Source organism: Poromitra crassiceps (genome assembly GCF_964638095.1).
Source record: "Poromitra crassiceps genome assembly, chromosome: 6".
In the NCBI taxonomy this organism is placed as follows: Eukaryota; Metazoa; Chordata; class Actinopteri; order Beryciformes; family Melamphaidae; genus Poromitra; species Poromitra crassiceps.
In genome coordinates, this window is record NC_139627.1 from 14,683,559 (window position 1) to 14,700,302 (window position 16,744).

Here is a 16,744-nt window from a genome sequence, read left to right on the forward strand (position 1 = left end):
CAACTGGGACCACCGGGAAAAATGGTTCCGACGATGGTTCCGACATGTAAAAAGTGAATTGAACGGTCGTCCTGGCCGGAATTACAGTTTGGAAATTCGGATGTCATTCAGAGCTCCGCTTTGTCCGACTTGACACACATCTCATCCAAAATGTAGCATTACCGCCTCCACTTCCCAGAACCCTCTTTGGTTTTTCCCTGTGTTTTCCCTCCGACCGGGAAGTGCAGCGTGAACGCAAATATGCCTGGGGCGGAGGTTCCGAGTTGAAACTTCTGGCGGTCCGAGTTTGTCATGAATGCGGTATTACTTAGCCAATGTCCCCTACCTAAGCTGTCCCGGTCATTGCTCCACCCCCTCTGCCGATCTGGGGAGGGTGTTGACGCTCACATGCCTCCTCTGATACATGTGCAGTCGCCGGGCGCTTCTTTTCACCTGACAGCGAGGGGTTTCACCGACAGGACGTAGTGCATGCAGAGCGACACGCTATTCCCCCCGGTTCCCCTCCTCGCTGAACAGGCGCCCCGACTGAGGAGGCGCTATTGCAACGACCAGGACACATACCCTTGTACGGCTTCCTCCCGCAGACACGGCCAATTGTCTCTGTAGGAATGCCCGAGCCAAGCCAAAGGTAACAATGGAGGCTCGAACCTGCGGCCCTAGGCAGGGAATAGACCACTGCAACACCCACACAGGCGTCTCTCTTTCCAGGCTTTTAAGGGAACCTCGGCAGGCTACATGAAGACACTGCTGCCCAATGGAATGAATCAAGAGATTTGTATGTGAATTATAGCACATAATAGCAATGTCTCAACCGTGATGTTACTATATTGAACACAGTGGTGTATAATGTAGGGATGTCACAATATATCGTCCCACAATATATCGCGATATCAAAACGTGACAATATGTATCGTTGAGATGAAATCTCATATCGCGAGAAAAAGAAGCTGAACATGGTGGCACTGATCTGCATCTGATTGCATGCTCGCTCTCCTTTTCATTGCTTTGTTTGAACAGACGAGGGACGTTACAGACACGGAGGATGAAAATGGTGAAATGACTCAAATTAGCGTGGAGGATGCCCCCTCAACTTACAAATCGATCGCAAAAAAATATTGTTAAAATATCGTATCGTATCGTTATCGTGAACCCAATATCGTGTACCGTATCGTGAACTGAGTGTATCGTGACACCCCTAGTATCATCTGGTGGCAGTAGTATAATATAATGGACGCCCTACCAGCCATTTGATGCCTTCATGTTGATGCTGGCCCCCATGTTGAGCAGCTGCTCCATCTGCCTGAGGAAACCTCTGCCTGCTGCCACCATCAGAGGTGTGAGACTCGTCCCACTGTGCATGTAGTCCACTGAGTATATAAATATACAAGTACAACTCAGTACAACCTAAATACACACTAAACACTCACTGTGCATGTAGTCCACTGAGTATATAAATATACAAGTACAACTCAGTACAACCTAAATACACACTAAACACTCACTGTGCATGTAGTCCACTGAGTATATAAATATACAAGTACAACTCAGTACAACCTAAATACACACTAAACACTCACTGTGCATGTAGTCCACTGAGTATATAAATATACAAGTACAACTCAGTACAACCTAAATACACACTAAACACTCACTGTGCATGTAGTCCACTGAGTATATAAATATACAAGTACAACTCAGTACAACCTAAATACACACTAAACACTCACTGTGCATGTAGTCCACTGAGTATATAAGTATACAAGTACAACTCAGTACAACCTAAATACACACTAAACACTCACTGTGCATGTAGTCCACTGAGTATATAAATATACAAGTACAACTCAGTACAACCTAAATACACACTAAACACTCACTGTGCATGTAGTCCACTGAGTATATAAATATACAAGTACAACTCAGTACAACCTAAATACACACTAAACACTCGCTGTGCATGTAGTCCACTGAGTATATAAGTATACAAGTACAACTCAGTACAACCTAAATACACACTAAACACTCGCTGTGCATGTAGTCCACTGAGTATATAAGTATACAAGTACAACTCAGTACAACCTAAATACACACTAAACACTCACTGTGCATGTAGTCCACTGAGTATATAAGTATACAAGTACAACTCAGTACAACCTAAATACACACTAAACACTCACTGTGCATGTAGTCCACTGAGTATATAAATATACAAGTACAACTCAGTACAACCTAAATACACACTAAACACTCACTGTGCATGTAGTCCACTGAGTATATAAATATACAAGTACAACTCAGTACAACCTAAATACACACTAAACACTCACTGTGCATGTAGTCCACTGAGTATATAAATATACAAGTACAACTCAGTACAACCTAAATACACACTAAACACTCACTGTGCATGTAGTCCACTGAGTATATAAATATACAAGTACAACTCAGTACAACCTAAATACACACTAAACACTCGCTGTGCATGTAGTCCACTGAGTATATAAGTACCGTAAATTCCGGACTATAAGCCGCGGCTTTTTTCCCGTTTTTTGGCCTTTTTTGGCCCCTGCGGCTTATATAACGGTGCGGCTTATCTATGGATTTTTTCAAAAAAAAAAAAAAAAAAAAAACTCTCTTTTTTAGCACTCTTTCTAACTATAAATCCACTTCTGTTTTAATTTCCTCTCTTGCCCTCTTTTAACAACATAACATAACATAACATAACACAACACAGGTGGTGTTGTGTTATGTTGTTTTGTTGAAATGTTAATAAATGGGAGCTTCCTCAAACAGCCATCTCTTTCCCGACAATCCCCTCTGTGCATGAACCCTTACATATGGTAATTAAACATTAAAACACAAAAAAAAAAAAATACCATTAAAACACCCGCGGCTTATAGTCCGGTGCGGCTTATATATGTAAAAAACAGTCAACTTTGCAGGTGCGGCTTATACTCCGGTGCGGCTTATAGTGCGGAATTTACGGTATACAAGTACAACTCAGTACAACCTAAATACACACTAAACACTCACTGTGCATGTAGTCCACTGAGTATATAAGTATACAAGTACAACTCAGTATAACCTAAATTAGGGATGCACCGATCCACATTTTTTCACTTCCGATCCGATTCCGATGCCTGAATTTGGATATCTGCCGATACCGATATTATGCCGATACCGATATTTTTCTTGAATATACAGTATAGGCAAAGATTTGGCCAATTAAAGATTTTTTCAAAGTACAACACAAACTGTCCATTTTGCTGCAACTCGACAGTGCTGCTTAATCCAGGACCTTACTCCTTACTTCCTGGAACTCTTGAGAGTAGAAAACTGGTCCATTGGAGTGAATGGAGATGTTGCGACTCTTCTATATACACAGCTCTGGGTCTGACCACGTGAGACTAGTTGAGCAGTACCGGCTTGCCATTCATTCTGCCTTGAAGTGGTGTGAAAGAGCAACATGATCCTAAACATACATAAAAGCTAAGGCACTATGAGCGTATTTGACGGGAGACATACCGTTAACATCTTCATTGAGGATGAGGTTAAAGAGCTGAGTGAAAGCATCGGCGTCTTGGTTGAGGAAAATGTTGGAGATGCAGGAGTCCATCTCCTTCAGGATCCACGGGTCCACATTCACCCTCTCCTCACTCTGTGATCACAAAACAGCACACGGCCTCAACCTGACTGGACGGGTTTATAATGTGATCACACATTAGCAGATGTCTTCAAAACTATTAATAACAGCCTTATCATTAAAAAAATATTGTTACCATTACATTGTCCTTATTGTGTCATGAGATATACTATACTAAGGGTTTAAAATAGGTTTGATATTTCAGATTTTATTTTAGACCATACATTTGATACCCTAGGTATAGTTTTTTTTTAAAGTAATATTTTCTGCTGATGTAATTGACTGACAAACACATTTTCCAAAGCAAGGTCTATTATTGATTGATGATAATGTTTATGCAAAGAATTCCTCCTAAATAATAACTTGCCTAATGAGATGACATGATGTCCCTAACGTACTTAAACGTCCTGTGGCTCAAACAATGTCCTTTGTACCCTGCTGAAGATGAAATGCCTAATAAAACCTGATCCTTTTTTGCATGTGTATGATAAAAAAAAAAAAATCTTAAGTTTGGAAATGCAATCAGCTCCTCTTCTTTTTTTAATATATATATTTTTGGGGGCATTTCTGCCTTTATTTTCATCAGAGAGGACAGTAGGCAGACAGGAAAGGTGGGGGGAGAGAGAGGGGATGACATGCGGCAAAGGACCACGGATCAGATTCGAACCCGGAACGGCCACGCGAAGGACCGAGCCTCCGTGGTACACACGTGCTGCCAGGTGAGCCACCACCAGACGCAATCAGCTCTTCTTCACTGCTGTCCACGAGCAGCATGCCTCCAACATGGCTGCCAGAGCGCGTGTAGCGCTACCTGAACGCTCTCTCTCTCTACAATCTACATCAGGGGTGTGGCCCGCGAGCGCCCCCTGTGTGGCCCGCGCTGCAAGAAACCCGCTGAATAGGTCATTCTGGCCAATACTCCACTTCTGTTATAACATTTCTGTCTGGAATATGGAATGTCTTTCAATAATCTTTATTATGACTAAAAGGCTCAAAGTAATCTCATGTGTAAGAAATGACTGTTCTACATTGAAGTAAAAATTTAAATAATTAACTCATTGGTTTTGGATTTATTTAGCTTCAAGAGTGCATTTTTGTTCTTGTGAGACCCTCAACACAGGCTTTGAGAATCCCGGGCCACTTACTGATACTTGTGCTTAAATTAACCCACTCATATTCTGGTTTATTTCAAGAAAAACATTTTGGATAGTGGAAATTCTAATTGGCTGGTAACTTTAAAATCTAGCAGCCATATTGGCAGGTGGTCAAAAAAGTTAATTTCAAGCCCTGCAGGGAGAGCAGGTGGTGACATGAGTGAGTGAGAAAAGGATCAAATATTGGTGGTTAAGACTGAATAATGACATCACAACTGTTCATTTAAAATGAGTTATTCCTCTAACCCTAACCCTATCCCTATCCCCTAAAATCCTTTGCGCCCGCGCCGTTCGGCCCCCAGCAAAATCTGGCCCTCTGGTAGCGAGGAATTTTTTTTGTGGCCCTCTCTATCATCAAAGTTGCCCATCCCTGATCTACATACTGTACAGTCAGTCAGCATTCCTACACATTTTCAATTAGAAAATTACAAACTTTTTCCAGACTTTGATTTGTTTTGAAGATTTTGTCTGGTGTTCAATATGATTTAGGCAGATAGACTTCTTGGCCCTGCTAACTAGGTCATATCACTGTATATAGACAAAGATTGTTCTTAGGATGCAAAGCGGCGTTAGCTGTCATGCTAACCTACCGTAATATAACACAGCTCTCAAGAGCAGCAGACCACCCTCGACCAGCAAGGTATTTGCAGCACAACCGACATATTGCTCTGCTCTACAACATAAAAGCTAGAATTATGAACCACAACATTTTCCATAGTTTTCCAGACATTTTTTTTCTCCAAATTCCCAAACTATTCAAGACCTGGAAATGAATTTTTAACACTTTTCCAGACGTTCCAGACCTTGAATCAAGCATCATAGGGAGTTGCGCTGCTTTACCGAATCACCGAAGACGCTGTTCCCTGCCCCATCCAGGTCGGTGTTGTCCTGGGAGACACCAGACGCCGACGTCTGGCTCCTCTGCTGCTCCTGGGGAGAAGCGTCCTCCACGGCTTTACACCACTCGGTCAGAGATTTCTGCTTCTTCTCCTCTGAGCACCACAGCACATGGGATGCACAAACACGCCTTATTTAGACATGGCCATTTAAACATGACGCTTTTGTTCATTGTCACTGGCCAGAATGATTTTAAGCAACAAGACAAATATAGGATTGATGGATATAAAGGTGAATACTTCTCTGCATGTCCTTCTTGTATTTCATCATGTCCTTATTGGCATAGCCTGTCATCCTCAGGATGTCCTCCAGAAAGAACGGTTTCACCTCAAACAGTCTTCCTTTGACTATATTAAACAATGGGAGAAAAGAACAATTGTACACTTTCTGATGTTTTATTATTTTGTCTTGAAGTCCATTCAAAGCTGTGTGTGTGTGTGTGTGTGTGTGTGTGTGTGTGTGTGTGTGTGTGTCGGTGTCATGTACCAAAAACACCCGCACTCCATTTTGACACCTTCACTTTCCAGTATCTCTCTGAGCCTTACCAAGAACAGGCGGTTTCTGCTCATTAATATGAATGATCCCCCCCAGCTCTGACTGGGGGATCCCAAGGCGTTCTCAGGCCATTGTGGAGATATAATCTCTGCACCTAGGCCTCGGTCTGCCCCGTGGTCTCCCCCTCCCAGCTGGAGGTGCCTGGAACACCTCCTTAGGGATAGCCTGGGTAAACCCATCCCCCACGTGACCTGCTCTCAGACCTGTTCTCAGTCACTATGGGTACTATGGGTACTATGGACTGGGAACTGAGAGAGCAGGTCACGTGATGGCTGGGTTTACCTAGGCTACCTTAGGGAGGCCACCAGGTGGCCTCCTTACCAGATGCCCAAACCATCTCAACTGGCTCCTTTCTAGGCAACGGAGCAGCGGCTCTACTCTGAGTCTCTCACGGATGACTGAGCCTCTCCCCTTGTCCTTAAGGGAGATACCAGCCATTCATTTGATATTATAGACCTAAATTCCTGTAACATTAACAGTGGGGCATTATTTTCATGGTCGATTATTTTCTTGATTAATAGATTAGTTGTTTGGTCTATAAAGTGACAGAAAATAGTGAAACCATTGCATCTAAATGTCAGCTGGAGTAGGGATCTTTTCTATTTCATCTAATATAATCAATTGGGATATGGTTTGGATTAATATCATTGTATCTTCCAGGAACCCCAATCACCAATTGATTGATTGATTCATTATAACGCAAAGCCCTAACTGTACATTATGCCCTCTGGCAACCCCTGGAAGCTTTATACACAGGGTCTGGGAATGCTCAGCCGTTTCTTTATTTTGGAGAGAAGTTGGCAGGAAGATGTCCGTCATGTTGGAGTCACTGTTCCTTGTTCTCCTGTTGTTTTGTTGTTGAATGATTTCACTGGGTTGAATGGATCCTTGAGGCAGAGAGGCGTGGCTGTTGCTGGGCCTTACTGCCCCTCAGTCTGTCTGTTGAACAATGGGCTTCTCCAGCTGTGGACCTGGCTGTCATGAAGATGTCGGTGGCCCATATGCATGGCTCTAAATTAAAAAATATCACCATGTGGAATGCATTTGTTGAAGCCGTGCGAGGGGACCATGGACGTCGCCATGATAGCTAGGTTGCGTTTGTCTTTTTTTCTTCTTTTTTTTTTTTGCGTGGTGGAGACTGTCCACTTATTGATCCCGTCTGGGTTGATATGTCCTGAAGGGCACATATTATATTGAATATATATATGCTGTGAGCTAATATCTTTGTTGTTGTTGTTGTTGTTGTTGTTTTTTTGGGGGGGGGGGGGGGTCCTGCGGGGGGGAGGGTTCTGTCTGAATCTGGTTGTGTATGTAGGTTTTATGTTTTGTATTTTTCTTTCTTGTAAAAAAAAATCGACTCAATAAAAAATGGATCGACAGGTGACAAGTGTCAGGTGTCAGAGGGCACTCTGTCTCATGCCTTCAGGTTCTGCCCTTCACTGACAGGATTCTGGGCCAAAATAATTTGACAATGGCCTACAAAATAACCCTTCAGCCGGAGGCAGAACCCGCCATCTTCGGCTGCTCGGAGTCCTCTCTGAACTTCCCTACAGCTGTGCAACAGTCTCTGACACTGGGGACAACTGTTGCCAAAAAACTCATTCCGAAGGAATGGAAGTCCCCCTCTTCACCTCCTTTTCAATTGTGGTTGACGGACATGATCTCTGTTATACGGATGGAGAGGCTCAGGTTCCTGAGAACCAACTCAATTAAAAAATGTCTAACTATCTGGGACCTGTTGTGTACCCCTTCGCCAGCCAGGGTGACTCGCCTGGCTGCTTTCTCATGGACCCCTCGCGCAGAATCCCATGTACATTTCTTATAAGCACATAAGCGCCTTATGTAGCTGGTAGCACCACGTTGTAATATTGAATTTTGATGATGTTTGCATGTTTTTTTCTTTCTTTTCTTTTCCTGTGCCTGAGCCTGTGTGTTTTGACTTGTTTGTGTACTGTTATATATAAGTATTGAAGATAAAATATTGAAAAAAGTGAAAAATGTCAGAAAATGCCAGAGCCCAAGATGACATCCTTAAATGTCTTGTTTTCTCCACAGTCCAAATATATTCATGAGTAAAGAAACCAGAAAATATTCAATATTTAAAGTCCCTGGAAACCAGAAATATTTCTTTATTATTTAGCATTTTGAGTTCATCACATCACAGGAACCTATGTTAATAAGCCACCAGCCAAATTTGAACGATGATGAAGGTCGCAAAGTATATAAATTTAGGTTTGACAGTCATGGCAAAAGTCATGAGAATCAATTACTCACATAAGACCCTAAATGTAATAGTTAGAAGGTTTTTGTGGATTTTGGTTTCCAGGGACTTTAAATATATTTGAGAAGCTGAAATCAGATCATTTTGACCTTTTTCCCCTTAACAAAATTAATCGATTATCAAAATAGTTAGCGATTCATCTAATAGTTGACAACTAATGGCTTAATGGTTGCAGCTGTAATTAACAGTCGGTAAAGTAAGTCACTTGGATCGGGGGGTTACTGGGCCTTACTGTGGATAACGGGGCAGGAACCGAAGTAGCGAAGGAAGAGGTCCACATCCATGGCAGCACTGGAGAGGATGAGCTTGAGAGTGGGGATCTTCTGCAGGACATCCCGCATCTTGGTCAGCAGGAAGTCAGTGAGCCCGTCGCGCTCGTGCACCTCGTCCTGGTCAAACACCAAGCAAGTGACTTCAGCATGACACACTTACTCTCCTTTCACATTTTGTCATAACGATAAAGCCCTGAGTTTGGACTGAGGCAGATTAAAGGTCCCATTCATGCTCTTTTTTTTGCTGTATCAAACAAGTCTGATGGGTTTTTACAAAGAAGGTTATGAATTCTGTTGCCTTTTTCCCCCAAAATCTAGAGCCTTCTGTTGGACTTGTGTGTGCTGTCTCTCCCCTCATTAATTATGTGCTGTTTTGAGGGGGCGGGACCTCTGATAAGATGATCTATTAGGATAGATCCATCTGTGGTGCAGTTGATTGTTTTCTGAACGTTTTTCCATGCTATGCAGCTATGCTACAGACAACATGCTATGCAGCTATGCTACAGACAACATGCTATGCAGCTATGCTACAGACAACATGCTATGCAGCTATGCTACAGACAACATGCTATGCAGCTATGCTACAGACAACATGCTATGCAGCTATGCTACAGCCAACATGCTATGCAGCTATGCTACAGACAACATGCTATGCAGCTATGCTACAGACAACATGCTATGCAGCTATGCTACAGACAACATGCTATGCAGCTATGCTACAGACAACATGCTATGCAGCTATGCTACAGACAACATGCTATGCAGCTATGCTACAGACAACAAGGTTAGTCTTCCGCATTCAGTTGGCGGGGGCAAATTAAATGTTACTTTGTGATGTCACAAAGTTAAGGAAGTAAAAATGGCTCGTTTGGAGGCACTTTTTCCTTACATGGCTCGTGTGGCTTTATCTGAGGACCATGTGTTTTGAGACCATGTTTCTATAGCACTCCCTATAGTCCACTTCCCAGTCTATCGCTGGGATCATGCTTAAAGAGTAACTAAACCCCAAACTCACATTTGTGGTGAAGCTATCTAATGGTGAAACGTAGGGTACTGAACTGGCCTTCTGCTATTGGCTGGTGTTTTGTGCCAGGTGATGTCATGTTTGTTTTGGCCCACCATGGATTTGACAAAAAAAGATATTAAAAAAAAAACGTGGCTGATATTACTGTATTTCGGAGGCTGTGGTGGACAAACTTTTAAAGCTAGTGTGATTTTCTTATAAATATGAAACTAGAAGATCTAAGGAATCGATTGGTACCAACCATGTCAACCTACATGTAGGATGTCAGTAAGGGGGTTGAGCAGCGCTCCAAAGTTAGGCTAATCTTTGGCGAGGGGAAAAATGGGCAAGGATTGGAGCTACGCACCTTGAGTTGCATGCACTTTGTGTCAGAAAGGTGTCTTTCCCTTTGAAAATGTTTAAGCCCCCCCCCCCCCCAATCAACTCTAAATCTAACTCTAATAAAAGTTGTTAATAAACGTTCTAATAACATTTAGATTATTTTGAGAATTTATTTTAGATTTAAAATGTAAATTGTCTATACATTATAATACATTTTAATAAAATGCAATTTTGCATAACATTTATTTTTTGGCCCACGGCCATCCATCCAGATACATTTTTGGCCCTTCATAGGAAAGAATTTGGACACCTCTGTTCTGTAGAGTACAGCAAGTACAACAGGTGGTGTTGACAGCACCTGGCACCATAGACCAGCCAATAGCAGACTGCCAGTTACGTTTCACCATGGGGTTAAGTTACTCTTTAATCTGTTGCAGGAAGGGTTCGATGCAAAGATCCTGTGATTAAACTGCTTAGGCTTCATTATGTGGTGATATCATAACAATTATCACTGCAGCAGAACAGTATTAGTTTGTGTGTTATTCATGCATAGGCAGAAAGCAATCCAATACATGACGTGATCCCTCTGGAGCAATGCAATGCTCCTGCAACAGAATGACATCCTCTGGAGCAATGCAATGCTCCTGCAACAGAATGACATCCTCTGGAGCAATGCAATGCTCCTGCAACAGAATGCCATAGGTCAGGGATTGTCTCGTTAGCAACAAATGGACTTCCATCAGAGGGTAAAGCAATTGACACAACAAGTGAAATCCTGTCATTAGACAAAGCCAACCCAGTTATTAGAGATTGCATGTCCTACTCATATGCCACTGGTCGGGGTGCTCACCACAATGACATGTGTGACGGCTGACAAGCTGGCATCTCCACTCATAAGCGTTCTGAGGAACACTCCGCTGGTGCAGAAGGTCATTAGTGTCTTAGGAGAGATCCTATGGGATTCAAAGTTAAAGAGCGTGGTGCAGGTTAACTTGTTCATGAAGTTACATTTTGGGCTCATGATTATTACGAAAATAACCCCTTGATGTTTGTCAATTTAAAAGACTAGGCATGTCGTGCGCGCCTAGGCTCGGCCGTTGCACGGCCTCGGCTTCGCCTGACCTATTGCCGCGCGCGGGTGTGTGTGTGTGTGTGTTGCTCACTAAATGTTATTGCATCAGTGATGTCACAATGCCTCCTTGTGCGTGTGTGTGGTGTGTGCCCCATTATGATATCACTGATGACATCATCTATGTGTGTGTGCCTCCCTATGACATCACTGATCAGTCTTGTCACAATGGCTTCAAAATTTTATATAGATAGATAACTTTTTTCAAGAAAGTTGCAGTATGTCATAAAACTGTCGTAAAAATTATAGTAAATTACAAAACTTCTCCAAAACAATCCAATGTTAATTCCAAACCCTTTCCAGGCCTAGAAAACAGTTTTTCAAATTCCATAACGTTTCCAGGAATGTCATGACCGTGGGAATCCTGCTTTGAGAACAAAATGAACAAACAAACTATGGAGGGACAAATCAGACTACGGTAATATGAATGGGAAACACTGGGCTGCGTTGTGGGAGTGTCTGGTAAGGGTCTCTGTCGTGGAGTTTACCTGCTCTCGAGTCTGATCTGATAGCCGACGGTCTGGCCCACGCTCTCGCCGCGCTCCGCTGCCACCCTCTCGGCCATGGCGATGGCGGCCAGGCGCCTGGGCTGCGTGCAGAAGATACGGCAGGGGGTCCCGTTCCTACTGCAGTCATCCAGCAGGAACTGTGGGATCTGACAAGCACAAGTTTGAATCAAGTCAACAGGTATTCTATTCAGCAAGGAAGCTTATGTGTTCACCATCACATCAACAGCATAATTAAAGCCATAACAAATATGAACTCTATACTTGGTGGTAAAAAAAAAAATTGGGACAGCATATGAAATGTATTTATTTTGTTCGGTGGAAAAAACATGAAAAATAGATCTTCACGTTGGCAAACATGTATAATGTACATACGCGTGATGACCAGTGTGTTTTTACTTTGTGCCAATTATCTACCAAAGTTGCCCCTCTTCCTACACAGAGAATAATCCATTTTGCTGCCATTTATGTGTGTACAATATGAAACAAGCACAGATCCAAAATTAAGATCAGGATTATTTAACATGATTTAACTTTGGGAACACCATGCATTTATTGAACTAAAAAACAAACAAACAAACAACAAAACTTTTGAACACTGGATTTCTTTGAACGGTCATGTTCTACCAAGGAAGGTTTGAAATAAATGGGCAAACTGGCTCTTCACTCGACGTTTTATCTCGATATTTGATCTTCTTGTTTTCAGGATTGTGGGAAGCCAAAATCCTGACCGTGGATTGATAGTCGATTAATTGTGCAGCCCTATATAATTGATTAACATCTTGTTAGTGTCATGGCGTCTCCTCAATGTCCTACCTGCGTGGTTTTCCCAGAACCAGTCTCTCCCACCAACAGCACCACCTTGTTGTCCCTGATGAGCTGGACAATCTCCTCCTGGCAGTCATGCACGGGCAGGGAGCGGCGGAAGGCGTCCAGCTCTGACGGACTCCTCCTCTGGGGCACCTGGGGAACGCCGCTGCTCAGGCAGCCGCTCGCCCTGCTCTTGTTCCGGGCGTTATCTGAGTGACGAGAAGGAAGGATCATGTACGCACGATATCGATTTTTTTTTTTGCCGATATCCGATATGCTGATGTTTCCCAAATCTTTTGACCGATTGTCGATGTCGATATGCGTGCATTTTTCCCACCTAATTTCAGAGAAGCGCAAGTCTCTGCGGTAGTGGAATTAACACGTTATTATGCCTACGCTTATCGTGATGGCCCACTGGCAGATGCAGACAGAAATACAATGCTTTTCAAAATGTACACATTCACTAGGCAAAATAAGAACACGACTTCAACTTAGGTCATGTAAAACATGCCATACTTTAATTTATGTAACATTTTCCTTCAAACAGAACTGTAAGATTCATCCTACTTAAAACAGCTTGGCTGATGCTCTCCTCATGTTCGTTTCAGGCTATTTTATTTAAAGGTCCCATTCCGTGCAAAAGCTGTTTTTACTTGTAAATGCATATATACTGCTGTCAGCCCTCCCTGTAATGAGTGGTCACACGCTCAGAACTGCCACAGTTGGATTTGTCCCTATCCAGTGTCCCCCTGCAGTCTCCTCCAAGCCACACCCCCAAACGCTTTGTTTGCCCAGAGGGGAATTGGGACGTCACTAGCTTCCTCCTGCATACTGCGCGGGTCTCTCTCACACAAGCTACCTGCACCATTTTGTCTATAGCCACAAAATTAACACTTCTAGTTGGAGCGACGCCAACTGTACGTGATCCAGCAACTGCAGGGGTGCATTCGGTAAGTCTAGGCATTTTGAGATGTCCTCTTTAGCGTAGTACCGTTAAGTTAACGATAACTCGCAACCTAGCGTGCTGGTCCACAGACGCTAATCTGATTGGCCGCTGGGAGCCTGGGGCGGGCTCTCCCTCAGCGGCCAATGGGAACTGTTAGTTCTGAATATATTATAGAAACAGGCCATTCTTGGGAAGCGACAAGATGAGGAAGTGAGAACTCCGTCACAACAAACGGGGTTGCTATATTTTCGACAGATTAATCCAGAATCATGTTTTATGGACCAGAGACACACGTTTTTAACACGTTCACTGCCAATGACGAGTTGACTCGTCAAACACAATCCAACCGTTCACTGCCAATGACGAGTTGACTCGTCAAAAAATAAAAAATAAATTTTTTGACCGTGCTACGTGGATCAATGTCCCCCACGTCTCCTATAAAAATATTGGAAGTATTGAATGTGTATAATCTATTTTACCGACCAACTAAGTGGCGACAGTGCTCTCCCGACAGAGAGAAAGCCAACCAAAAACAGCCGCGGGAGCAAGCCATTCCCAAGGAAATGGCTTGGCGATTTTACAGTCATCAGTCACCAGACCCGCCCGAGAGCGGCCGCGCCAGCAGCAGCACACTGAGAGCGGAGAGCGGTGCTGGCGTGGGGGATTGCAAATTTGCATAATAGATTATGGGTGAAACACACTTTGAAACACCCGCAGAAAGGCCAGAATCGCACGCATTCCGAACGAACGAGCCTCATTCTCATACTGTAGGCGAAAACGCTTTCACGCTGCTGCACACCGGCGCACAACGGTGTGGGGTTCCAAAAATAGACTGGGTGGGCAGCATAAAGCCTAGAATCGCACAAAGCTTCATCAAAGCTCTCAACCGAAAATCCAAGAAACGATTGAGTCCCATCCACAGTCCACACTCGCCGACGAGGGGCCGCCAGAGAGGGAGGCTGCTCACTGCTCAGACAGGCAGGAGAAACTGGCTTGTGACAAACGCCACCAGACACGCCCACGGAGGGAGGAGTTTAAAGGAGAGGGTGTTCAGAACTATATTGTTCAGATGTCTGATCTCTCACTGATGCCAAAAATAAATGGTTAAAGTGACTGTTCTGCCTGTTTGATTGAATTTCACAAAACTGCGATTATCTCAGCTTTCACTCTCAGACAGCTGAAACCATGCTGTACTCAACGGCTAATATCTACATAACTACTAACTCTACAAACTAACTCTTTTAGACAGAGAAAGCACACATTCTATTAGTACTTTTGTGAACTTTGTGTTCACAAACTCCAAGCAGAAAATAATCCTCGGCTCTTGTAAAATGAGCCAGAATCCTCAAAAAACCCTCTGGCAGAACCTACCTACAGTAAAAAAAAAAAGGCTGGCAGTGAATGTGTTAAGAGGTTACAGCTGCACGAATTGGGACCTTTAAGTATTTATCGGCCGATACCGATGACGTGCTGATATCATCGTGCATTCATACTCCAGACCCCCCCCCCCCCCCTCCCCTGATTTTTCGATCCCATTTTTATCCCCACATTAGTGCTAATTTTAATGTATTTATCCTGGTTGCTACTCCACCCTCTGCCGATCTGGGGAGAGCCGAAACTGGCTCCATGCTTCCTCCGAGACATGGGCAGTAGTCAGCTGCTTCTTTTCACCTGCAGGGGAAGCTTCACCAGTAGCACATACAGTAGCACGTGGGAGGATCACACTATTCCAACGAGTTCCCCTCCCTTCGAACAGGCGCCCCGAACGACCAGAATAGGCAGAGAGTTTTATGTGGTTCATTGAAACACTATTTGCTTGAAATATTTTTTGTGTACTGTACTGTACTGTAATGTTTTGATTTGGACGAGCCCACCCGGGCGGGGGGGCGCATCCATACTTTTTAACAAAATGATTACTCACAAGAATAATCCGTTGAATGGCTGACAATGGAAAATAACCGTTTATGCAGCCCTAACTCTAATAACGCTGCGTTCAGATGAGCAGTGGTATTTGAGTATTTTAAGGATGACAGAGTCCCTAGTAGTTTCTGACCCAAACGCAGCCTCACCAGCTTCCGCGGTCATGGGCACGGTGCTCTCCGTGTGGGGCTGCAGGTCTGAGCGCTCCTTAGAGGTGAGGGGAAACCTCTGCAGCAGGCTGCGCGCGGCGTGCAGGGAGGTGTGGCAGAGCGTGAGCGGCATGGCAGGCCGCGGTTTCTCCAGACCCTCCTTCTTTCTGACGGTGAGGAAGCGGTGGTAGCTTTTCCTGAAACAAAGATGAAAACGGCAAATCAGAGACACTCATTCTCGGCGCGACGTCCGTATCGGCCGATAAAGGCTTTCAAATGAAATATCGGCATTGGACCCGAAACTAAGATTTCTGCCGATATGACAGGCCGATAAAATGAGGCTTTAATTATGTCCAAATGCTGGATGCTTACCTAAATACAAATATGGCATGTTCTACTTAACCTAAGTTGGAATAGTTTTCTTATTTTGCCCAGTGAATGTGTACATTTAGAAAAAAGCACTGTATTTGTTTTCTGTCTGTATCTGCCAGTGGGCCGTCATGATAAGAGGAGGCATAATAATGTGTTGATTCCACTGCAGCAGAGACTTGTGTCTCTGAAATTAGAGGAAAAATTATTCTGAAGGAATGGAAGTCCCCCTCGTCGCCCTCTTTCCAGCTGTGGTTGACGGCGAACCCTAACCAGAGGAAAGATTGGCACGGACTAAAAGTTGACCAGACAGAAGAACTTACCCTCTGCTCTTGGAGATGTAACCCAGAGACTGTGCCATGCGATGAACGAAGGCCCGCTCGTCAGCGTAGAAGGAGGAGGGAAACTCCAATTCTGCTCAATGGAGGGAGGAATAGTTCAATATAAGAGAACAATTGTGACATTTGAGCACTATTACAAAAACAACAAAACACTGTGCAGTGTGTGCACTCTCACCGTTGTCCTCGCTGTACTGAAAGCGCTCCAGAGCCAGGGTCACGGCTATCTTCACTTCTTCACCTATGCAGATGTCTTTGAGTCCTTTGGAGCCCCCGGACGATCTGCTGTGACCTTTAGGCGCTCTATGCGAGGCTGCACCATGATGTGACATGATGCCCTGCAAGACAAAAATGGTTCAAGTTACCACTGTGACAGACAGCAGGGTCCACCCAGTAGGGACGGGAATCATCAGATGCCCCACGATACGAT

The 16,744-nt window shown here is 43.9% G+C and overlaps 1 protein-coding gene across 1 annotated transcript in view; it reads right to left on the reverse strand.

Moving 5' to 3' along the window:
• Nucleotides 1-16,744, reverse strand: part of ythdc2 (YTH domain containing 2) — a 55,257-nt gene that overhangs the window by 37,366 nt on the left and 1,147 nt on the right. Inside the window, exons 2-12 of the mRNA XM_083638971.1 lie at nucleotides 16,493-16,652; nucleotides 16,300-16,390; nucleotides 15,608-15,804; nucleotides 12,599-12,801; nucleotides 11,765-11,931; nucleotides 10,998-11,100; nucleotides 8,763-8,919; nucleotides 5,934-6,041; nucleotides 5,638-5,789; nucleotides 3,526-3,658; nucleotides 1,241-1,367 (exon numbers count right to left, since the gene is read on the reverse strand). Of these exons, the coding sequence (XP_083495097.1) occupies nucleotides 1,241-1,367; nucleotides 3,526-3,658; nucleotides 5,638-5,789; nucleotides 5,934-6,041; nucleotides 8,763-8,919; nucleotides 10,998-11,100; nucleotides 11,765-11,931; nucleotides 12,599-12,801; nucleotides 15,608-15,804; nucleotides 16,300-16,390; nucleotides 16,493-16,646 (1,592 nt within the window). The 5' untranslated portion in view covers nucleotides 16,647-16,652. The remainder of the gene's footprint in view (nucleotides 1-1,240; nucleotides 1,368-3,525; nucleotides 3,659-5,637; nucleotides 5,790-5,933; nucleotides 6,042-8,762; nucleotides 8,920-10,997; nucleotides 11,101-11,764; nucleotides 11,932-12,598; nucleotides 12,802-15,607; nucleotides 15,805-16,299; nucleotides 16,391-16,492; nucleotides 16,653-16,744) is intronic.